Source organism: Ursus americanus, chromosome 22, assembly GCF_024610735.1.
Source record: "Ursus americanus isolate L20-20 chromosome 22, mUrsAme1.1.p, whole genome shotgun sequence".
NCBI lineage: Eukaryota > Metazoa > Chordata > Mammalia > Carnivora > Ursidae > Ursus > Ursus americanus.
This window is the reverse complement of record NC_142148.1, coordinates 40,103,649-40,129,213: the sequence shown is the minus strand read 5'-3', so window position 1 is coordinate 40,129,213 and position 25,565 is coordinate 40,103,649. Positions and strand designations below refer to the sequence as shown.

General features: G+C 41.1%; 1 protein-coding gene across 7 annotated transcripts in view; it reads left to right on the top strand.

The window, feature by feature from the left end:
• The window catches only part of KIF16B (kinesin family member 16B), a 305,749-nt gene that overhangs the window by 124,376 nt on the left and 155,808 nt on the right, over window positions 1-25,565 (top strand). For all 7 annotated transcript variants that reach the window (XM_045809379.2, XM_045809362.2, XM_045809387.2 and 4 more), the window contains exons 13-15: window positions 10,669-10,788; window positions 11,677-11,728; window positions 13,344-13,481. In XM_045809379.2, coding sequence (XP_045665335.2) covers window positions 10,669-10,788; window positions 11,677-11,728; window positions 13,344-13,481 — 310 coding nt within the window. The remainder of the gene's footprint in view (window positions 1-10,668; window positions 10,789-11,676; window positions 11,729-13,343; window positions 13,482-25,565) is intronic.

The following is a 25,565-nucleotide window of genomic DNA, read 5'->3' as shown; positions in this document are numbered from 1 at the left end:
TAAAGATTAACACATTGATACATAGATATGGCTATTATATGTTTCTATAATAGATATATCTTTACATATAACATACGGTTACATATAACACTGAGGTAGATCCAAATCTAGAGACAACAAAGTAGAGGTATAGATAACATATAAAGGGGTGTCTGTTCTACTCATTTACCCCCAGCTAATACCCAAGTAGTGCTTCATGAAATCTTAGTTGAATGAGTTGCAGAAGCAGCTAAGTGGAGTGTGAGGGTTACAGGTTGATAGACTCTAGCACTTGATAAATCCTCAAAGTGCACCCAGAGCAGAAGTGTCAGTCATATAGGGGAATATAGAAAATTATGGCACAATCCTGGATATGAAATACCTGGGAGCTTAAAAAAATACCCATGTTTGGGCCCTGCCCCTGAGATGCTCATTTGAAGGGACCAGTACAGGGCTCAGATATGGTACTTTTTAAAAACTCCTTGGGTGATCTGCTGGTCCAGCAGGAGAAACAACGATATGCAGATGTTAATGTCGCTAGTCTGTATTTGACAGAGATCTGTGTGATTCGTCTGGTTAACTGTGGTCAGTGCAGGGGAAGGGTCCACTGTGGACCTGAGTAGGCTGTAAATGTTTTCCAGGTGAGGGGTGAGATGGGTAAGAGTTAGATAAAGGAAGGGACTGCAGGGCTCTCCCGAGCAGACATTACCAAGCAAAGGCTGGGAGGTGGGTATGAGCGTGACATTTTCTGTGGGTACGAAATAAGAGTAAGCCAGCTTTCCAAGACCAAAGCTTAAGGCAGATGTCAGAGTGAAGCTTTCTAGGTTACAGCATGCCACTTAACGTGACCGTTTCACTTAACTTTCTAACCAGTGTTCAAGTTTGTATTATAGGAAATGCCCTCGTGGAACCTTCTAATGAACCCTCCTGAGTATTTTGGTCTTCCATTTAGGTCAAATATACTAAAGTACTTGTGATCATAAGATCCTGCTCTACTTAAAAAGTCTCGTTAAATATTAATGTGGGGAAATTTGCTCTTGCATATTTTCACACGTAATTTCTTTAACTGGTATTATGCATTTTGCATAATTTAAATACCAACATCTGGGTGATTTGCTCAGCCAGCAGAGGACTGTTTCATCAGAAAGATCTACACAGCATCGTCTCTGAACTGCCTGCCAAGAGTTAGCTGTTTGGCGTTTAAATAAAGAATGTTTTCTGCAGTGGGAAGTGTAGTGGAAATTGAACTGCCCCAAGAGTTTCTGTTCATTAAAAGCACAATATTAATTCTATTTACTGTTAGGGGCTGACTGCCAATAATGCCAGAAAGTTTAGGGTTGTTAGCACCATTGGGTAGGTGGTGGCCAGATTCTTCTCTTCCTGTTTCTGGCCTGGTGAGTCTGGGACTGTTCGCCATCTGTTCTAAATGTGTTTCTTTTGACTACAGGTACTTTAATGTGGATTGTTTCAAAGTCCTGTAAGAAGCAAGGCTTCGGCATTCCTACCTTAACTTTTATGATGTAATAGATGCCAGCCTGCTATCAACATCATGATGTTAGGTAGAGATGTGTTGCACACCTCTTAAATCATTTATGATGATAATCTTTTAAAATCAGACCTTCACATTTAAGCAAGAATCCCTTATAAGCTTGAGTTATTCTGGACATTTTTTTTTTTTTGCAGATTTTTATATATCTTTTCATTGAATTTTAAAGACAATTTTATGAGGATTATTATCCCCATTTGACATGTGAGAAAACCAAAGGCTTAATATCCTAGATGAGTGGTTTTCAAAATAGTGACTGTGTACTTTTTTTTTTTTTTTCCTGGCCAGCTTTTGATGTTCAAGAGCTTCTTTTGCCTAGCAAGGAGCATAAAAAAAGGACTGATCAGAGACAGTCTCAGCCCCAGGATCAGAGATATGATACTGTTAAGTAGTTAGGCTCTCATGGATCCCATCCTGATCTCTTTCTCTGGGCCTGACTTGTTGTCCTAGACCCAGTGTTGCTTTCTGGAGAGGCAGACACACAATAAATGTAATTTTGGGAGCCTTGAGTACTCTGAAAATAGTAAGCCAGGTAGAGTGATAGAATATGTGCCTGGTGTTAGGGGAATGGGGTTGAATAGGGCATAAGCTTTATCTGAGTGAGGACCTTCTTCACCTGACTCACTGGTGTCTTTGATTTTGAGAGAGCAGGCAGCATGTGTGATAAGAGCTGATTGACAAGAAGGGGGCAAGCCACAAAGATGTCAGGGGAGAACTTCCCAGGCAGAGGGAACAGCATGTGCAGAGGCCCTGCAGTGGGAATGAAGAGGCCATTATGGCTGGAGCATTGGGAGTCAAGTGGGGATTGGAGGGGGATGTGGTTGGACAGGTGCATAGGGGCCAGATGAAGTGAGATGTGGGGGGTTGTTTTATTCTAAATGCATGGGAAACCATTGTAGGGTTTTATGCATGACTTCTTGAAGTTTCGAAAAGGTGACTCTGGCTGTCATATACAGAATAGATTGTAGGGTGGCAAGAGAGGAAACGGAAGAACCAATTGGGGGATGTCAGAGACTCCAGGTAAGATATGGTGGTAGCCAGACCTGGTCAGTAGTAGCAGTGGAGTTGGAAAATTGTGAATGATTCAGACTTTGTCGTGCAGGTAGAGCTGATGGACCAGCGATGGTCTAGCTAGGGGATTTGAGGCAAAGAGAAGGACCAAGGGTAGCTTCTAACTTGACCCACTTGATTCTTCCCTTTTTTCAAGCCACAGATTCCTAATTCTGCCTTCCCACCTGAACCTCCTCCTTCCTGGAGCTTCATTCTGATTGGGGCTGATTGCCAGTCCTTCCTTGATTCTAGTCTGTGATATGTGCCAGACTTTTTCAGTTATGGTAGATTTCCAGTCCCTCATTAACTTCTACAGACTGTTCTTTCTCGTGCATGTGTGTGTGTGTGTGAGAGAGAGAGAGAGAGAGAGAGAATCAGATTTTGATTCAACATAATTAGTAGAGCTCTCACAAGAGGGATTACATGTTACTGACAGCTTTGTAGGGTCATAGAACATGCTGTTAGCCAGCAAATATTATTTTTAGTCACTTCTCTCTCACATGTTCTCTGGGAACACAGCAAAAGTAAAAGGTTATTTCCTGGAGGAATGTGAAGATTCTTTCCCCTTTTCAACAGATCTTACTCAGGCTGCATGAACAAAGAGTGAAGGAAGACAGGATGATAGTTGAGGCAGTTGACAAGTACAGCTTCACTGATTTCCTGGTAATCTTGGCAACTGTTTGCTTTCTCTTTTAGATGGACAGATTTCTTTCTAGGTGTGGAAGAATGTATAAGAAATAGTAGCTTCTGGGTGAATGTCAGCTTGTGGTGTACTTTCAGGATTTCAGAACTAATTAATTTGTGTTGCCAATGACTGTTTATCATTTTTACATTATACCAGAAACATGTAAATTACTTGAGAACACTTGCCAGTCAAATTGGTGAGTGATTTTTAACAAGTCACCAGTATCCGCTTGCTGAGCTCTCTGCAGAGTCTTACTAGTAAATGTCAGATTTATTTTTTCCTGGCAATAAAAATCTTGGGGATATTTATCAGATTTTTGCAACTCTTGCAAACTCTTCAGTTTCCTTATTTCTCATTAAGAAGAATACGTAAAAGAGTTGAGAAGATGTCTTAAGGTCAGTCCATCTAAATGGACTGTCCCGGAGTGTGTCTGCCTCTACAGTGTCACCCAAGCTGTCCCTTCCTTTCTAATCCTGCTTCCCCTTTTCCTCTCTTCCTGCACATCTTTGCCAGATTCATCTTCTGAAGAATCAACTAGTTGCTGTTTTCAAAATTCCCAATGGCTTCCCAGTTTCTGAATCAAATAATGACCCATCTGCCTGGCTTTCCAGTCCATTTTTTTCCAGGTTTAGCTGTTAAACTGGATTTCCAGGGTCCCTTGTGTAGATACCCATGTTTTCTGCTTCTGTGTCTTTACTCAAGAAGTCCCCCAAACCTGGATTACCTCTTATTTTCTTCCTTTTTGTAGCCTGCTGAAATCCTAGTCTTTAAAGAGGCATTTGGAGATGACATCACAATTTCAAAGATATGAGGAAATAATAAAAAGCAAAGCAAGTATTCCATGCTGTAGCAGAAATGCTGCGTGACTCACTAATAGGAAGCAGATGACAAAATCATGAGCTGGCTGCCAAGGAAAAGGGAAGGTTATGACAGAGTGTGTTCCTAAGCCTGCACATCAGAAGCTGAATCAGTGAGGGTTCTGAAAACCCTCCCTGAAACCCTCCAACCTGGGGAGATAGAAACTGATTTTCCTGTTCTTATTTGAGGGACCATAGAAATGGCTGACAGTGACTGGGAGGATGTGAAGAGCAGAGCTGATTCTCTTTGTAAGTGAAGTCCTGGTGGAACAATGAGTCTGAGAGCAGTCTTCCCTGTAGGAGTGGGATCTCTCCTCAAGTGGGAGGAGGAAGCTTATTAGAGGATATTTCACGACCTTTGTTGAGAGAGGGCAGAGCCCCGGCATTCAGACAGAGCCTTTAGGGTGTTTCAGTTGAGATGTGGCTGTCTGTCATTACATCCGGCCAGAGGAAAGTGGATAGAATGCAGACTACTTAGTCTTTGAACTGGGCAAGATCACAGGTATGGTGGGACAAGAGTCATGTGTGAGCATACAGAATTTCTGGATACCTAAGCATACTCAAGATGTAAGATAAAAGTAGGGTAATTATATAAACCTGATTGTGGTGAAGGATGGGTAGACAGATGGACAGACAGACAAAAAGGAAAGAAAAAAAGGAAGATAGCATGCAAAAGACAAAGGTCCAGATCTAGATGAAAACATACCTCAAGGCATAGAAGGGAATTCTTTACAATTGTTCATTCCGTGGATCAAGTTAGTCAGACATGTGAAGTCAATAGACAAAACAAGATGATAATAAAAAGCAGAATGAGATGGGGGAAGATAAAAGGGAGATTGCAGACCTAGAGAAAGATTTTGAGGTCCAAAACAACATCTAGTGAAGGACTAATAAATAAAATTAGAAACACCAAGGGAAGGAATAGATGCCATTGAAATCAAATTACTAAAAGAATAAAGTCTTAATAATCTCAGTGAACACAAATGAAATAATCAAGATATTAAGTACTCAGAAGCTAAAAGATAAAGAAGACAAAGACAGTGTAATATAAGGATAATTGGTATCCCTGAAGTAGACAGTCAGCAAATGAAACTAAATGCAGTAGAAAATAAGGCAATTTTCCTGAAATGAAAAAATAAACAAAAGAACTGGGTCTGCAGATTAGTATTGGATTCCAAGAAAATTTGGAGTACGGAAGGTTCAATACTGAGATCTATCCTCATTAAGCTATTGAGTTTCAGAGATAAAGGAAAAGTTCTTCAGACCCCCTGGGCAGAAAACCAGATTGTCTGCCATGGACTAAAAGTCAGTCTACTTCCTATTTCCTTAGAGCCGCATTCAGTTCTGAAGATAGTGGAGCCATGTCTTCCGTGTTCTGAGGGAAAGGAGGTATGACCTGACTGTGGCGCAAATTGGCAACAGCTAAGATGTCGTTCAGGTGTGAGGGCAGGAGGCAGATATTTCCAAACCCGTACAAACTCGACTAACGGTGCTTAAAATCAAAACACATATGAAAGATATATACACGCGCTGCTCTTGAACCTCTAAATATGCTTTATGACGTTTTAACTTAGAAGGACATTTTAGGAAATATCTCTTGCAGTGAAGAAACATTTGGTTGGAATTCAACAAAGACTTCGATTTCTTTTCCTTTTATTAAATTCACATAAAATCACATGCAGTTTTTTTAAATGAAAAAATAGCTTTGCTAGTGGATCATTTTGTTTTTTATAAAAGTTTTCCTGTCTGCCTGACTTCCTCCCTCCCTCTTCACACCCACAGTGGGCATGTGCTCTAGGGGGACCATGCCATTACCTCTCATCTTCTGCTACGTATTGTAGTCAAGGCGGCAGAAAGTAAGTGCACTTTATACGTGAGGCAACTCTATAGAATTCCGCTAGTTAGTGAAACACGTAAGTCTGCATAGACTACATTTCCACGAAAAGATTCTGACATTTAATTTTTGACTGTCAAAAAAAACATTCTGCTTAAAATCACTTCCTCCCTACCATGCCAGATAATCAGCACTTACTGAGTGACTACTATTTGCCCTGTGCAGCTGCGTTCACCTCACATAACAGGCAGTATGAGGAAACACAGTTTCTACTCTTGGGGAGCTCTTCATATAGGTGGGGCAAACACAGTACCAGTTTTCCCAGTATTTCCCAAGTAAGATCCAGCTCTCAGGTAGGCTTCTCAAAAGGGAAAAATTGGTTTTTGTTGGTGATAAGTTTTTGTGTTGTTTTTCACTTATTCATTTATTCAGGAAAATTGTTGACTTTTGTCAGAAAGTGTTAGATACTGAGGATACGGTTGTGATTAAAAGAGTAGAATCTCTGCTCGATCTGATAACCAGGTATGATGGTTACATAGGGCGCTCCCGGTGAGCCAAGCCCTTGTATGGTCTTCTCCCCTGGGATCTGGCAGCCCTGCGTGCAACTCACCTGAATCACTGGAATGTGCCAGAAGTGATACAGGGAGTGTCTCCGCACTGGACACATGTTGTAAGTTCAGAGACTCAAGAAAAACATATTGAACGTATTATTTACAAATGTCATGAACGTAATGTTTAAGCTGATGCTGTGTTTTGACACCTTTAGTCAGGCTGTAGTTTCCTTTTTATACAGATATTGACTTGCCAAAAGCTTTGTTTCAATACAAAAAGTATGTGCAGCTATATATGTATTTTAGTACTTTCTTTGGGACCCAGTGTACCTAGAGTTGGTGGAGGGATGGCCAACTCTGCTATGTTAAATATTCCATCTTATCAAAGAGGTGTTTCATAAATTATGTATAACAGTAGATGCCTCTCAATAAATGTTTTATACGTGATAGATATTTTTGTGTGAAATTACTTTTTCACTTGAGCAATGATTTAAACCCTGGTTTTTAGTTTTATGAAGTGACACTTTTATAATATCGTGTAGTGAATGCAGCTTGAATGTCATAGAGCTTTAGAGCAGCGTTAATCATAAATTCATCTGCCCCCACTCCTGGAAAACTTTCTCTTAATTCAGGGTTTACCCATTCAGCATTTGGAAGTGTGTGTGAGAACATGCTGGTGTGTGGGGGAAGGAAGGGCACATGTGGGGACAAATAATGCTTTTGGCCTAGTGGCTCCAAAGTTATGAATTTCAAGTGATTTTCAAAATCTATGAGACTTATTTCAAGGAAGGGGGAAAAAACCTGTTTTTCAGTGATTTAAAAAAAAAAAGTATGAAACTAAACTGGGATATAGTTCAAAACAATTTTTCTAGTTTCAGTGGGAGCTATTAGAATTTAAAATATTGCCTTTTTCTTGGGTTATTGTCCACTTTTATCCAAAAAGAAAATACATGTGTCTCTGGACTTATGAGAACTGTCACTGTCCTTTTCACATAGACCTAGAGGCCTGGAACATTCTTTGGCATGCGGCCACCTACCATGCGTGCAGTGCTGTCACAGTTCAGAGCCACCAGACCTTCCAGTGAGGACATTGTTTTATGAAATGGAACCGTGTGATTAAATTCTTCACGCTAATATATATCTTAAAAGCACATACTTTCCACTTCTGCTTGAATTCTACAGGCAGGAGGAAAAGGACAAATTCTCCCAATACCTGAGAGGCAGGAGTAGAGGCTGGTTTATTTAGAGTACTCGTTTAGCTAAGATTTGCGAGGGCCTTGGTATAGTAAATCAGGATTACTGAAGTCTCCGACCTGGAAGCCTGAGGTTCTGAGCCCTGGAATGGGAGCCTGGCTGATAAGAGGAGTAATTGAAGAACAATGACATGCTTCATTTCCTTTTCTTGAATCTAAGTTATGCATTGGTCATTTTCTCTGCGTATGTATTTAATGGTTGTTAAATTAAATTGCTTTCTTTCAAGTGGTGATTTTTATTTTTAAAATTTTTTTTGGCGTTTCATTCCATCACCCTCTTGCATGACTGCAGCTCTGCGGGGTGTGTTTGAGACTCAAATGTCTGCAGATATGAAGGCCCAGAGGGACTTCTCTCTTTCTATTGCCCTTCCCCTGAACCTCTTAGGAGCTCCCTTGTCTGCAAGGTTTGAAGTTGTGAGTCCTTCACCTAAAGGATAGCATTGTTTTAATATTCAAGTGACACAATGCATTGATTCATTCCAGGAACGTAAGGCACACTGATTGTGTTTCAGGCAGTCCTCACATTGGGGATCTAAAGCTGTGCCCTGGTCACTGTGTCCGTTATAGGGGTTGCGGGGCGGGGGGGAGATTTGCTAGGAGTGTCTCTACCCGGAGCCTGGTTAGTAGCTTGGAACTTGTTTCCCTGTTGCTCACGTCATACCTAGAATCACAGAGCATATGCGGTCGTGCTGTTGGATCTGACTTAGTCTGAACTCAGCACAGCCCAACCTGAAGGCTGGAATTTTCACCTTCAGTCTTTGGGAATTTATCTCAGATTTGTCTGGAAGCCTGATTTTAGAGCTCTTTTGTCTTGGTACAGATGGGCCTGAAGTTAAGACAAAGGCAGTCCTTTGACCTGTGCTGTTGACCCTCTTTCCTGCTTTTCTCTGAACTTCAAATATCTGCCCACTCATTTCATTCATTTTATAAATATTGAGCAGTTACTATGTGTCAGACATGAAATTAGGCACTGGGTTGCATTCTAATCTAGATGAATTAATAAGCTTACATATAATGTCATATAGTGGTAATTGCTAAGGAGGAAAGTGAATCAGGATAAAGGAGTTTGGTGATTACTGTTTTGTATGGGTGATGGGGAAGGTGGCTTTTGATTAGAGACCTGAGGAATTGAGGACTCTGTGTGTGTGTGTGTGTGTGTGTGTGTGTGTGTGTGTGTGTGTATGGTAATTCTTTTCAACTAGGGCTGATTTTGTTCCCCATGGGACGTTTGACAGTATCTGGAGACTTTATGGTTGTCACATCCTTGGGGAAGAGGTGGGGTGTTACTGGTATCTAGTGGGTATTTGAGCAGAGGAGCGGTCTGCCCTCACGGCCCTCTGGCTGCTGAGTAGATCATGTGCCACAGTGGGGCACCATGGGTCGTAGCCTCGATTATTGTGGGTTTCCTGGTGAAAGATGATGGTGGTTGGGGCTCAGGAGAAATGTGGTGCAGGTGTTTCGATGTCAGATTGGGGGCATAATCTGAAAGCAGAGCCAGCACTAAGCATGTAGGAATTAGAGAAAGAAAGGCGCAGAGTATAGCCATGGTTTTTGGTCTGAACAACTAGAAGGAAGGTTGGCATTCACTGAGGTGGTATGGTGTGCAGGCTTGGGAGGCGGGGGAAGTTTCACATTGGTTTTTTGATGTATTCGCTTTGAGCTGCTCCTTTGGCATCCCCACAGAATACACTGAGGTAAGCGAGCGTATGCGTGCATGAGTGTGGCATCAAGGGAGAGGGCTGCCTGGAGATTTAGATTCAAGTCATCAGCATATGGATTGCAGGTGAAGTCCAGAGACAGGGCGTGGTCATCAAGAGAGTGACGGTGGGTCGGTCACTTGTGATGAAAGCCTGCATGGAGGGGGTTCAAGAGAAAGCAGGAGGGGAGGAATTGGAGAAACCACTAGTATAGGGAAGTCTTTGGAGATGATATTTTCCAAAGGGGCACAGAGAAATTGGTAGTAGCTGAAGGAGATGCAGGGCCAAGGGGGGTGGCTGTGGCGGGGGTTGGTGGTAGGAGATCTGTAGCACATTGGTATGTAGGTGGGAATGAGCTGGTAGGTAGGAGAAGTCACTGCAGGAGACAGAGGTGCAGGGGTCACTAATGCACAGGAAGGAGTTGCTTTGGGGAACATTCACAGTTTGACCATTGTAACTGGTGAGATGAGCCAGCAAATCACGAGACCTCTAGACATTCTATGAAATAAAGATCTGAAGAGAGAGAAAGATTACTTTGTATTCGGGTGGTCCTAGGACCTTTCCTAAGGAAGGTAAGGTTGAGCTTGGCTTCAAAGAGGTTGTATTCATCAGGCCATAAGTTTACTTCAACTTATGTTGAGTTTTTATATGTTTCTTTTTTTTTATTCTCTTTTATTTTATTATTTTTTTAATGTTTTTTTAAATTATATTACGTTAGTCACCATACAGTACATCCCTGGTTTCTGATGTAAAGTTCGATGATTCATTAGTTGCGTATAACACCCAGTGCACCATGCAATATGTGCCCTCCTTACTACCCATCACCAGCCTATCCCATTCCCCCACCCCCCTCTCCTCCGAAGCCCTCAGTTTGTTTCTCAGAGTCCATAGTCTCTCATGTTTCATTCCCCCTTCTGATTACCCCCCTTTCTTTGTCCCTTTCTTCCCCTACTGATCTTCCTAGTTCTTATGTTCCATAGATGAGAGAAATCATATAATTGTCTTTCTCTGCTTGACTTATTTCACTTAGCATTATGTTTCAAGTTCACTTTGCCTGCCATATGCCAGGATTCCAACATGAAGGTTTTCCATTTTTCTTGCAGATTTTTTGGATGAGAAATAAAATAGTGCTCATTTTAACACTCAAAAGAACACCTAATAAGAAGTTGTCTTTCCTCTGAGTAACCTGTTCCTTTTCTTTCCCTTCTAATTTCAGGAACAAACTCTAGCCCTTAGGAAAGAAGGGATTGGAGTTGTTTTGGATTCTGAACTGCCCCATTTGATTGGCATTGATGATGACCTTCTGAGTACTGGAATCATCTTATATCACTTGAAGGTAGAAACTGCTTAAGTGGAACATACAATTTTGTGTTCAGTTTCCTCTTTAGATACTAGCAAGGTTTATTTAATACTCTAGGTCTGTGAACACAGCTATTACATTAGAGAATACACCACAAATCTTTGAGCCCTTCGGGAATTTTCATCAGTTCACTGGTGTTCCGTGGAATTAGAGTTCCCATGTTTATGGAGTTCTAAAGCTAAATGAAGATCCATTCACTTTGCCTTCCACTTTGTAGAATCAGTGAGAGGGAGGGAAGGAGCAAAAAGGCAGACAGACCAAGGAAGGAAAGTTACAACCACCTGGAACTGGGACTTGCTACATGTCATTTTCTGCTCCCTCGGGTTAATTATAAAGTGTCTCCTGCCTACGTTATTGGGCCTGGTCCCAAACAGGCTATTCGTGTCGAGAGAACAGAATTAACCACATTCGTATCAGTGGTTGCCTCTGTACCCTTGACTTAGCACCCTCTCTGATCCATGACTTAAAATGGGAATGGTATTGCGTTTGCGCTTTGCAGCCTCCCATAAACCACGTCTTTAGACATGACGAACCCCTGGCCCCTAGAGGGGAAGCTCGCCAGAAGGGATCAGGAACAGCATTGGTGGGATTACTGGCCTGGACAGATTATTGGTGCATGCCCCAGATAGGAGGCAACCCACGATTGTGCCTTAAACCTCAGGAGTTGTGCAGCCCTTTCCTGGACAGAGTGGGACGTGGTCACAGAGCCTCAGGGAACCCTCACTGCACGGAGGCTGTGGCCTGCCCAGGACACTCACTCTGCAGCCTGTAGGCCACCAGCGTGCTTGGGTTTAAATGAAAAATAGAGAAACAGACCACTCCTCATGTTCTTACTAATAAATCTTACTTGACTTTTCTTCCTAGGAAGGTCAGACATATGTTGGTAGAGAAGATGCTTCAACAGAACAAGATATTGGTGAGAATCTTTATAATTTCCTCTTCCCCGTGATTTTTAAAAATCATTTAATCTTCTTTTGAATGACTGACACTAAAGTGATTATTTAAAAAAAAAAAACCCTCTTCTCAAATACAATATTGATCAGTATATCCATTTTTATAATTTTGAACTCAATTCAAACGAATGACACAGAACAATTAATTTAGTGAATTAAGTGGAACTACGAATCCCCCCCCCCTTATATACATTCTGTATTCTGTCACAGCTTTCAAGAGTAATTTAAATTGCAGTGGGATAATGATGGAAATATGCCAACACACACAGATAAAGGCTATCAGATGCCTTAATGGAAAGGATGTAGACACTGAGCTGTACATTGATGACGGAGAGTAGGAATACACCCATGCACAGCCCGTGCACTTATGGGACTGTGACTTCTGGGCTTCCCGAAAGGCTTTGCTGAGGCACACAGATGACCCGTGATTCAACCTGGAGCAGGGGAAGGTCTTGCTAGGCTTTGAAAGCATTACTTAGGGACCACTGCAGTGGTGGTGGGTGGTGTATGTGTGTGTGTGACAAGGTGGGCACTGGCAGGGGACAAATTCTGTCCTCTCAGCTGTTTTTAGAATTGCTGGCAATGGACTTGCTCTCCTGCCAAGTGTAAGCTATTCATCAAGCCAAAGCTAGCGTAGTTCTATGCGTTGTACTCTTTGCTGCAAAACCAGCCCCTGGAAGTCCTCAGCTTCAGCTGTTCTTGAGGAGAACTAGGTGTCAGACCTCTTCTTCGGATCGTTAAGTTGTGTGTCTGACCTTTGGGGTTGCTGTAAATGATGGGTGGTAAGAACACATGTTGTCTGTGCACAGAGACATTCAGTAGTGCAGTTCTGTGGGGAGCAGCGGGAGCTGTTGGATTCGTGCTTCTGAGAAGCTGGCCAAGAACTGTGCCTAAAATCGTGTAGGTTTATTTGACAGGCATTCATATGTGCCTGGCCACTCACCACGCAAGAATAACTCGGATAGTCCTACAAGATTAGGTACCCTGGCAGCCACCTGCTCCCAGAGGTCAGTGGAGGTCCTGTGCTCTCAGATTTGGGACAGGCTGTGGCAGTGTGCATCCCAGCACAGCTTCTGGAGACTTCCTTGGGCCTCCCAAGATCCGTGCCAGGCCAGGTCACCTTTGGTTTCGCTCCTGGAGTGCAGTGTCTGTAAGTGCGGAGGTTATAACAAGTCCTTGACCCACGGAGCTCTTTTGTTGCTTCTCTTTTACTGGGACCTTTGGGTGGCTGGTGGGGGAAATGTATTCAGCATCTGAGTAACACAATGGTATTCAATGAAAACAAATTACGCAACTATTTTCTCCCTGAAGCAGAGCTAAATTAGCATGCGAGAACTTCTTTCCTTATACAGGTGATGTCCAGACCCTTTGGGGTAACATTTGGAAGATACCTTCAGTTCTATCCGTTGATGCCACGAACTCTTGAAATTCACTTTTCTCACTGAACATAAATGTTCACTTCACAATATTTACGTGGAAGGGGAAGAGTATTCAATATGGAAAAATGCATAAAGGTTGGGAATCATTGCACTAGACAACAAAAAAAATACCATCTTTCTTTTATGTTTTCCAACTCAGTTCTTCATGGCCTCGACTTGGAGAGCGAGCACTGCATCTTTGAAAATGTTGGCGGGACAGTGACTCTGATACCTCTGAGCGGGTCTCAGTGCTCTGTGAATGGTGTTCAGATCATGGAGGCTACACACCTAAATCAAGGTATCTAAGTTTTGGTTTTCAGAGTTCTTTGTGTCTGTCTTTGCTAGAGAACAAGTTGGCTAGGTAGTGGGCGCACTTGTGCATTTTAGAATTAATTGCTGAGTAGTTATAAAAATGAAGAACGTTTGCTTCATTATGCTGTTTTCTGTTTTGCTGGAGGACTTCTTTATAATTCCAGTGGTCTTGTTGAATTAAACATGTACATAGTTGTCTTAAAAGTTCCTGCTGTTGTGGAAATACGACTTTAAAGGTTTTTTTTTTTAAGTTAAAAAAGCACCTTTTAAATGCAAACCCTTAGCAGCGTACCTGCTGTTAATAACTTTATTTACTACCCTATTTATATTCTTTGGTGAATAGTTGTAATTATAACATACAGGATCTGGTATCTTATCTTTTTTGGTCGGTCTTTTGAAATAATTTCAGTTTTATAGAAAATCTGCAGGTGTAGTACAAAGAACTTTTTAATTTCAGAAGCATTTGAAGGTAAATTGCTAACATGATGCCCCGCCACCCCTGAATACCTCAGTGTTTCTTTCCCTTAAACAGTAGCTTCTCCTATGTGATTACAATATAAGCATCCAAATTAGGAAACGAACACCGATACAGTCCTGCCATCTGATTCTCAGACAGCCTTTGAGTTGTCGTTATTTGTCCAGCAGTATCCGCTGTGGGTGCAGGATTCAGTCTGGCATCATAGGCTCTGCTTGGTTGCCACACCCCTCTTGTCTCTTCCAGTCTGGAAAGCTTTCCTCTGACTTTTAGGGCTTGGCAAGTCAAATATGTTGTAGAATGTCCCTCTGCATAAACAAGAGCATCTGTCCGATGCTTCCTCATGATGACAGTACTGTGCATTCTTGACAGGAATATCAGAGAAATGATGCCCTGTTTTTCTCACATCATTACTGAGGAGATACTCCCTTTGGTCATTTGATTAAAATGGATTAAAATGGGCTGCTTTACTGTGAAGCTACTCCTTTCCTTCTTTTTATTAATAAGGATATTGGGAAGGATATTGAGATCATTGATATTCCATTTTTTATCATACTTTCACCCCTTGGTTTTGGAATCCTTTGATTTTGAGGGCTGGTGGTGTCTGATTTAATTATTATTCATATCGTTTCCAAATGGTAATTTTCTTCCTTCTACATTTATTAGTTGTATTTTTACTCTAAGAAAGAGCTTTCTCTTCTTGCCATTTATTTATTTAAATCAACAGAGTCACATGATTTGCTATTTTGTTTGGTAGATTTTGGTCGATTTCTATCATTATTTATTTTGATACCCAGATTGTCCCAGATTTGGTGAATGGGAGTCCCTCCAAGCTCATTTCTGTGTCCTTTTGGCTTGTCCCTGTCATCTCTGAGCCCTTCCTGACCTTCTGACACAGTAAGATATTCCAGGCTTATCTTTATACTTCCCTGGAATCAGCCAGTTTTCCAAGGAGCCTTGGTTCATTTCAGTGGAGAATGGGATTTAGAAACTAAGATCCAGGCAGTAGATGTGCTCATGGCTGTTGAGGTGTTGCTGCTCCCAGGTCCTGTTGCTCAACAGAGTTAGTGAAAGTGAAAGTTAGTGAAAGTGTCTGATGTACAACACATAAACTATATTTATGTCTGTATCTATTTCAGTATTTCAGTATATTGCTGACCAGGAGTTCATACCAGTACCTCTAATTCCAAACCAATACCATAGCATTCTTTCTGGTTTTTTCCTTTTTCTTATTTCTAGCTCCCTTTTCTGACAGTGGTGAACCTGACTTCCATTATGTAACCTGTATCCTGTCACTTCTGCCCCCTCCTCATGCAGGGACCCTGTTCTTTCTGCTCAGGCCCATGCTGGGCCACCACTGCCCTACTCTTCTAGTGCAGACATGAAAAATTCTTCCCATTCCCTTGCTGATGCCTGCTTTGCTCAGCCCTGACTAATGGCTTTTGTACTGAATCATGCAAGAAGGAAGGAAAGAAAGAAGTTGACATATCTTAAGCCCTTTTTTGGTATATTATACATAGTCTTTTGTAATAACTTTTCATGGTTATGTACTATAATGTGTCTGCTGTGACATAGGAATTGGACAGATGGGGGAAATTGGACAGATGGAAAGTGTATAGTTCATTGGTGCTAGCAAAGTCATGAGCAGAAATCAGTTGCAAGGAGTTGTCTCAGAAATGAAGGACATGTAACATGGACCAGGGTGATCATGCTTTTATAGGAGGAGTATAGACTCCATTGAAGACATTCTAAAGGCTTCTAATGGAGCACCCACCCATGCACCCATCACTGAATCATGCACTCATCCACCTATCCATTAATCTCTTCATCTGTTTTTATACTCTGAGTATGTTTTAGTCTCAGGGTACATTGAGCTTGGGAAACATTTGAGTGCCCTGAAGCTGGCCAGGAGTCTCAGAGTTCATCAGTACCACGTGACTAGCCCAAATCAGGGACACAGTGAGTGCCCAATGACGGTTACCAAAGCAGCATTTTCTGTGTTTTTGCAACCAGGACAAGGACTCTGGCAGTATGGGATGGAGAAGCTGTTTCTTGCCAGACAACAGAGTAATAGTGAAGGTGAGAGGCTCTCTCTGCCCTGAGCCCAGAAAGTTACCATAAATGACTAGCAGACAGTATGTAGGACTTTTCAGTGGCTGTCTCTTCTTGTGAACACACAGACGAGACCTCCTGTTTATTCACTCTTAGGACGTCAGGTAGAGGCCCTGCCGCTGGTCCTCTAGGCAGCAGGGGTGATGCACAGGTCATGGTGAAAGGTGAGAGACGTGTCCCCTTGTCCAGTAGCGATCTCAGTACAGGCTGCATTTCTCTCGGTTAGGTCAGGGGAAGTTGACCTTGTTATGATGGCTCTGTATTGTCACAAGATTTTACAAGAGGCTTGTACTGGTTTTCAATATCATCGTTAATGTGTGGGTAGAACTTTGGAATTCATCTTGAAAGATTTAATTGTTTAACACATCTGGGGTAGACCTAATTTAGTTTTTTTCCATATCGATGTACCATTTATTATAATCTTACCCCATCCTATATTCACCTCTTTTTTGAAGAAATTTACTTTACCAAAAATGAACACTGAAACATAGCATTGTATCTATTTCAAAGCTTTCCACTTTGTTCCAGTGCTCTGTATTTCTGCTTTTGTACCAGTATCACACAATTTTAATGCTTGTTGTATTATAATATGCTTTTATTTCTCTTCTTATCTGTGTGATTTTTTTTTTTTTTTGCTACTCATGCCTACTTTTTTCCAAAGAAATTTTAGAATCTTTTTATTTTTGTGCTAAAATATCCTTTCAGAAGTTAGATTTTAATTTCATTTGATTTGTTCAAATACATTTCCATCTTGGGACTTCTATTTATTCAGTACGTCTCTTGTTTTATTTGACTTTTCATCAGTTTCTTTCAGTGAAACTTCGGAAGTTTTTAATATGTGTTCTTGTTGAACTGTGTTTATTCACATATACAAAACTCTACGTAGCTGTATACTGCAGAGAAAGACAATTATCGTATGGTTTCACTCATTTATGGAACATAAGAAGTAGGAAGATCGGTAGGAGAAGAAAGGGAAGAAGAAAGGGGGCGGTAAACAGAAGGGGGAATGAAGCATGAGAGACTATGGACTCTGGGAAACAAACTAAGGGCTTCAGAGGGGAGGTCGTGGGGGAATGGAATAGGCTGGTGATGGGTATTAAGGAGGGCACGTATTGTATGGTGCACTGGGTGTTATACGCAAGTAATGAATCATGGAACTTTACATCAAAAACTAGGGATGTACTGTATGGTGACTAACATAATATAATAAAAATTATAATAAAAAAATCAGGGAGGAAATAGCATACTTAAACAAGTAGATCATGTGAGAATTAGTAAAAGGTAATATTTGTATTTATAAAATATTCATTTATCTTCATCCCCCCCCCAAAAAGAGAAATGGGGAGGAAAACATCTTTTCATTCTATAATCATCTATTTTGATGATAGTATTGCAGATTTTTCGAGCAGTTTGGGTCTTTAAGGATATCAATTTAAAACTGTACGGGGAAAGTGAGCCTCAACCTATTCAGAGCCCTCACTCTAGGACTCTTGAGTCTTGGGCTTTGTTCCTCCAGATACGTCACGTGCAGCCTGGGGTGTCTGTGGAGCCACACACAGGAAGTCAGAGAACGGGTTACGGTTGGGATTGTAATTGGGGGCATTAATGAGCTAAGCCGTGCTTGAATCACAGAGAGCCCACAAAGGTGAATATTGTCTGCTGGGTCCACCTAGCTTTGTTGCCTGGCCATCCACCTGTTTCCTCTGTGTGCTTTCCCTGTTGTACCCACGACTTCCTAGAGCTTCTGAGCTCACACCATCCACAGTCCTGGCGCCTGAGAAGGCTGAGTGGATGACAGTGACCACCGCTTCTGCCATTTATGGCTTAAATAGTCTCTTTTGGATTCTCCTGGAAGCTAACTTTTATGTGTAATGGTGTTTCTGTGAGATAATCAGTCTTAAGTTCCAAACAACACACTGAAAAAGGAACTCTTAGAGCACATACTGTTTAATGGGGGAACTGCCTAGAACTTACTATTTGATATTGGGATTATCTTTTCTACCCTTTGCCCCTCTCCCCCCCAAAAAAGATTATTAGCTTGTTTATTTAGTTTAAAGAATTTGCTTATTATTCTGTTGTCGTCTGCTTATGTAGCTATGAGTATGTCTCTAATTCTTCTGTGGATTGAAGCATAGTAGATAAATAATAAATATATCTCCTGTATAGTATTTTTATCAAGTGGTTTTTTTATCTTAAATTTTTACCTAAATTGAAAGTCCATTTAAAAAAATATGCCTCTTCAAGTTAGTGATAACTGAGATGAAATTTTTGACTTGTCCTAAGAAAGTAGTTGTGCTAATTGACATTTAAGGTTAATGGTCAGAACTTTCTTTTCCTTGGGCTGTCCTAATTGCTTTATTACCATGGTGCCATGATTTTCGTTTGAGTTCCTCTGGTACTCTGCTGTGCTACAGACACAAATATGCTATGTTCCAAAGTCTTAAAACACCCATGCACCAAGTAAAAATGTCATTAGTAAGTCTTAGGGTAATGAAATGCAAGATGTTTCAAGGAATTACATGAAAGAAGCAAGACAATACCTTTTTTTTTTTTTTAATGCACATACTTTAAGACTACAAAAACATACCAAGGAAAGAACAAGTATAGTTCTTCAAAAATTAAGGGTTAGGTTTCTCCACTTAACATTTCTTAATTTTTTTTTTTTTTTTTTTTTTTAGAGAGAGAGTGTGTGTGTACACACCTGAGGGGGGAGGGGCAGAAGGTGAGGGAGATGGGGAGAATCTTAAGCAGACTCCCTGCTGAGCACAGAGCCCTACGCAGGGTTCAATCTCACAACCCTGAAATCAAGACCTGAGTCAAAATCAAAATTTGGGTGCTTAACTAAGCTACCCAGGGGCTCCAACATTTCTTAATTTTTGAGGATTATTAAAATAAGAACTGGAACATGTTTTAAAAACAGAGTATACAATGTATTGGTTTTGGTTATAAAAATATGTAATAAAAATAAAAAGATGTGAATGGGACTAAACATGCCTACTCTGGAATGGTGTTAACCTCTGGAGAAGAAGGGGGAGTTTTTGATCAGGCAGGACTACAGAAGAATTTTCAGCTATATTTGTAAGATTTTTTTTAAGAGAGCAAGAGCATGTGAGCAGGTAGGGGGATGTGGAGGGAAGGAGAGAAAGAGAGATAGAGAGATTGAGAATCTTAAGCAGGCTCCATGCTAAGTACAGAATCTGATGTGGGTCTTGATCCCATAACTGAGATCATGACCTAAGCTGAAATTAAGAGTTGGATGCTTAAACGAGAGAGCCATCTAAGCACCCCTGTAAGATTTGTTTTTTTTAAGAAAAAAAGCAAGACCAGGGTGACAAAGAGAAAGAATATGGACTTCATTAAAATATAATAATAATTGTATTAGAAAATAGAATTAAGCATGGCAGTATTTTCATACTCCAAAAATTCCTTGGCTTTTGCCCACGAAGCAGTTTAAGGAAAGGTATCCAGAACAGAGAATACAGATGGATGTTACCCCGAGTCACAATGATCTGACCATATTAACTCTGCATTTGACTGGGTTCCCGGTTTACCCCGAACTACCGACAGCTTCCTGTCTTTTTCACTACCAGTTTCCAGTATTTGCTGATATTTGGTATTTAAAAGTCTCTTTTCATTAGTAAATTACTTTGTTTGGAAATGTGTTAGTTAGGCTGTCCCATTAAAAACACAGGTAGTAATTACCACTTCTTTATCTAGCTCACTTAAGATACTTGTGAATGTCAACTAATAGGAGATTTACCTACATTTAGCAGATTTTCACCATCGCAGGGAAATTTTTTTACCTGTATCTATTAACAGCCTTACTTCTTTCAGATTGTATAAACAGTACTTTCCCTGCCTTAAATTACAGGAGTGTTTCCATCTGGTAACATCACTAAAATAAAAAGCATTTGCTAGTACTGTGAGAATTAACTGTAATGACATATATAATGTATGTTGCCTTAAGCCTGGCATATGAAGCTTTTCTCCTCCTCTTCTCTGAGCTCTTCCAGAAACCGTGCATGGCATATGTAGCATTGCATCTGACTGTGCTCTTCAATTGCTGTGTTCTCTGGAGCTTGGCTTCCCTCACTCCCACGGTGCCATAGAATGATTGCACTGAATGATTTCATAGAATAGTTCCATAGTGTGATTTTGTAGAAAGAGAGCAATTGCTAGAGAAGAAAGCATGAATTTGACCATGGCGTCTAGTCCATAGGTCTTGAGCTGTTCTTGGTAGAGTTTTAGACCTTAGGTTTTTCTTCCTCTTTGTCTCCCCCCACCCCATACTATGAAATGGTACAAAAATCAAGGAGTTACAATTCAAAAAGTATTTCAGCAATTTTCTGTGCAATTCTAGGACCTATTCTCTCTTGTTAATTATTATTATTTTTGTCTTCTTACTGTAAAATGTTATTTTAAAGCTGGTAGTTGTTAAACAAGGTAATCAGTTTTCCCATTCATATCAGCGGACTCCCTTGGTCGTCTTGCGGGTCTGTCAGAGCCATTGAATGTTCATCTTTCCTTTTAGCTGTGATGCAGAAACTGCATCTGGGGACTTTACACCTAGGTGCGTTTGAATGTGTTATGCTGCAGTGCCAAAATACATTTGCATCTATTCAAGCACTTAGAAAGAGGGAACAGGTGACTGTCTGGGGAGTGGAGCTGAGGAGGCTTTGATAAAATTTTCATTTGCTTTAGGGCTGCTGTGAGTTGTTCAGTGGCAAATTAAAAAAGAATTTTAGTGGAACTAGCAAGGGAAATGGATCTTCCAGCAGTTTAGCCAAGGTATGTAATGAACAAAAGAGACCTTTTGAATATTACAGGCAACCAGCAGATATCAGTGATAGGCCTACCATTGAACTCACCTGTACTTTCTCATAAGCACTCAGTATCATTAGATTTTTCCCCTCAGACTTGAGCTCTGCACATCTGACACCTGTCTCTTGCACATGGATGTTTCAGCAGATGCTTTTGAAAGCCAAAGCCCTGACTCTTCTTAAAGACTCTACCCAAAGCCTGTGGTTCTTAAAAGCCATGTGCCCAGATCAGCGACAACAGCAGTACCTAGGAGCATTTTGAAATGCCCCCTCCTAGACTTCCTGAGTCAGAGAATGTAGGGATGGGGCCCAGCACTTCAGTTTTTCACAAGTCGTACCGGTGATGCTGATGAACATCCAGTGTGAGACCAGCTGACCCAAGCCACTCACACTGAAGATGGTCTCCTGGTGCCCAGATGTCAGTGTATGCAGCAACCACATGTTAGCCTCTTCAACCTCTTCTCTTACTTGATTCGTCTTCTCTTGTTAGAGTCATCACATCTATTTTTCATAATCTCTGTTCCTTTCTAAATGTCATTTTCAGCTTCACATCCCAGAGAGGAGCTTGACAGTGTGCCTTGGCATGGATTTCTTGGTGTTTACCCATTTTGGATCTTGGATATTTGGAGTTTCTTGAATCTGTGGGTTTATGTCTTTCTCCAGATTTGGGAATCTTTCAGCCATTCTTTGTTTAAATATTTTGTTCTGCTCTATATTCTTCCTTCTCTTGTTCCGGGCTCTGGTTACATGAGTGTTAAGTATTTTAGTATTGTTTCCACAGGTCCATGAGGCTCTGTTTACTTACTTTTACCCTTTGGTAAACTTTTTTTCTTTTTGTTTATCAGATTAGATCATTTTAGTTGGTCTGTCTTCAAGTTCATAGACTCTTTCTCTGTCCTATCTTTCTAATGAGCCCATCCAATATGTGTTTTTATTTTGCTTATTCTATTTTTTAGTTGTAATAATCGATTGTTCTTTATGTCCTTTATTTCTTTGTTGTAACATTTTACCTTTCAAGATTACTCTCCTGTGTTTGAATATTTTTATAATAGCTGATTTAAAATCTTTATCAAATACATCCAACATCTCTGTGATCTCCACAAGACATCTGTCAATTGTTTTTGCCATGCACATTGAGATTTTCCCAGTTCTTCATATGCTGAGTAATACTAGATTGCATCCTGGACATTTTTGATATTTTGTTATGAGACTCTGAGTCCTATTTAAATCCTTTGGGAAACATCGATTTTGCTTTGTTTTGTTTTAGCAGACAGTGGACCTGGTTGGATTCAGACTGTAAATTAGAATTAGCCTCCGTGGGTTGTGATTCTGGCTTCAGTGCCAGTTCAGTTTTCAAAGCCTTTGTGGTGCTATTCTGGTCTGCCCCGTGTGTGCCGTACCTAAGAGTCAGTCTGGGACCTGAGCAGTGGTCTGAATCTTAGGTCAGTTCTTGAAGTCTTTGTGTGCTGTTGAGGCTCAGATCTAAGTGGCCCAGGAGTTGATAAACAGTTCTGTAAGGCTGATTTCCTGAATTTCTCCATCTTTGTCAGCACTGAAGAGTCTTTCCTTTTCTGTCATCTGGCTAGAAATCTGGAGCTGTATAGTCCTCTTTCATGTTCTTCCTGCTCCCATGCTCAAGTCTGGGGCCAGCAAGTGAGAGGGCAGAGAGAGGAAGAAACAACAAGGGTATGCCCCACCCTGTAACTGGAGAGAGATTTTCCCCTTCCTCATAAGTTTAGGCATCTGTGGGCCCCCTGCTCTGCCTGTGTTGCTGCCAGGGGACCCTCTCGCTCCTCCTTGAACCTGAACTAGATGGCTTCTCCTGGAGTTCTCTTATTTGTGCTGATGTCAGCTTTTGGGTTTCCTCCTCAGCTCAGGGAGGGAACAGTGGAGGGGGCAAATAATAAATTCCCCATCCTTCAGATCCCTGTCGTCTTCAGCCTGCCTGCTGCTGTTGACTTCTCAGGGTCCTCAACCAATTGCTGCCTGCATTCTTCCAACTCTGGTGGCATTCAGTGGGAGAGACAGGGCAGGGAGTGCTTATTCCATCTGGTGCAGAGCCAAAACCCCTCCCCTAGGGTGGCTGTAGACTGCCAAAAAAGGAGAAATTTACCCAAAGCCAAATTCTGAAGCGAATGACGTATCTGTCATAATGGTCCATGGTGAAGAAGTGCGGAGGGAAGAAATGTCTGAAGCCTGGAAGGTGCGTGAGGTGGAGGACAGGAGCAATGGGGCACCAGGGCTGCCGAGTCATGGCGGGTTTGTAGGGCTTGGGAACCTCAGACTGGAGGGCGCTCACCATTTGGTAGCTGCATAACGTGGTCACTGAGATGAAGGACGGTGCAGTGTTTATGTAGCCCAGAATGGCTTGGAGATGAGTAGTAACAAAGAGGACTAGTGGAGGTAAGAGACTGTTGTTGCTTAGAGAGAAGAGAAGCATTTTGGAAGAACTGTTTTGGAAGGAACAATAAAATATTAACAGCTTGGAGTGTGTAGGAGGCTAGAACTGAATAGTTAAGCTTGTTACTAACAGAATAAGCAGTATTGCTGGTAACAAAGAGTATGAAATAAAGTAAAGAAAGTTACTAATAGCTTGACCAGTTAGTATAATGCCTTCTGTTCAGTATTAGAATTTGTCATCTTATTGTCTACTGTCTGGAATCACCCTCTAATTATTTCATACACTTTCTGTATTTTCCTTCAGAAGGATGAGACTTGTTCCATATACTCTTTTTGTATCTCCCCTGAGGCTTTAGGAAGAAAAAAAATCCATCCCCATGTACCCCAACCCTGCCCCCCCCCCATCTAAACATTTATTTGGGGGATGGGACTAGAGCATCTTGGAATTTCACACAGCTCCACGTTCAGCACGTGCACACAGTTGGGCAGGTAATTCTTGATGGATTATTTGGCTGGAAACCTCAATAACAAAGACTGAAAATCGATTTACTTTCTTTTCCAGAGTCTCACAATCCAGGTTTGCAATTTTTACTTTGCCAAGAGTAAACAAGGGTTTAAGTGATTTATCTGAAGCAGGAAATTGTAAATCCATATTTGAATTATAAATGTTGAAAGGGAGTGGGCCAGGCTATGTGGCTTTTTGGGAAGGTGTCATGTGTATTTATATCCTTCACAAACACCAGCAGACGACCCGATGGTGTGCTTTGACACTGACGTCTGCTACCGTTGATGCAGAGTGCCTGTCACTCTTCTTCCAGGCCAGCTGTGAACCCCAAGCCGTGTGTCCTGTTTGAATTCATTAGTATTCATATGAAATTTTCTTACCACAAGCACCACATCAGATCTTAATCTTCCCTGTCTCACTGCCCGAAGCCATTTTGAGTTAGAGAAAAATTACTGTAATTCAGGTGTCTGAAATAATAATGCCAATGTTATAAGAGTCCAAGGCCTTCGAACATATTATGTAATGTGTTCTCAAGTCCTGGCATATATTAGGGGGAATTAGTCCTTCACTTTATCAGGTCCCCCAAATGGTGCCATGATCATAACTTATTTTCATAGAAATATTTTGCAGATGTTTTAAATCCAAAGGAAAATTATCCCACATAAGCACGTTTTAAGAACTTCACCCATCCTCCCTCAGCCCGGCCTACATCTCAGTACCATTCTAGAAAATTATGTTCCCAGGCAGAGCCTTGCTTTTCTGACGATTGTATCCAAAGTGAAAACCTCTCTCACTGGGCATGCTTTCGCAGTGCGTTACAGCCTCTGTGTGTATGGTGGGGAGAGGGTGGGGCTTTCTAAAGTGATTAAATTCAGAATTTGGAGCCTGAAGCGGAATTTCACAAGATCCCTTATTTTTTGGCCTCTAAACTCATATCACATTGGACCATTCACTTTTGGGAATACAGTTTGTGTTAATTATAACCCAGAATTAATTAATTTGTTCATTGCACCTCAGAAATACTCATATGACAACATGTAATAGGAAAAAAAGAGTTGATTTATTTGTGCAGTAGCAGAATTAGAAAATCTCACATAAAATTCGAGGAGGGTAATTAATAGTGATATTAATGATTATTGTCACTATACTCCTTAGAAATCCCTAGAAATGTGTACATGTTTAGTTTCATTTTCAGTGTACCTGAAATACTAAAACAGAAAATCCCCTGTGAAATCAGCATTCAGTGGTTTCATTCACAGAGTTTTAAGTGAAGCTCCCCCCCCCCCCCCCGCCCCAGTTGTTAACAGGTGTCTCTGTGTCCCCTTTTACAGTGTCATTTCCCTTCCATTTCCTTTAAAGACCGTCTGGATTTGTCTACCTTGTGGTATTTAACAGGCTCTGAGGTAATCTCAGAAGCCATCACATATTTCAAGGAGGCTTAGATATGCTCTAAAAATTACAGACTAAGTGCATCGAGAAAGTCCATCTGCTGTGATTAATCATGTGAACCTCAGATCAAGTAGTTCATTGTTAAAGAGAGTTCAAGATCTGGAAGGAACCTTAGAAAGTATCCAGTTTGATGACTAGATAAGGAAACTGAATTCTGTAGAGGTTAAGCTTAGCTTGCCCTTGGCCATATCAAGAGTTTAGGGCTCTGGGTCCCATCCTTACACACAGATGTTAGGTAGATATGTACACTTACGTATGTGCATGTGTGTATATATGTTTTATATATATTTGTATTTTATATATACATTT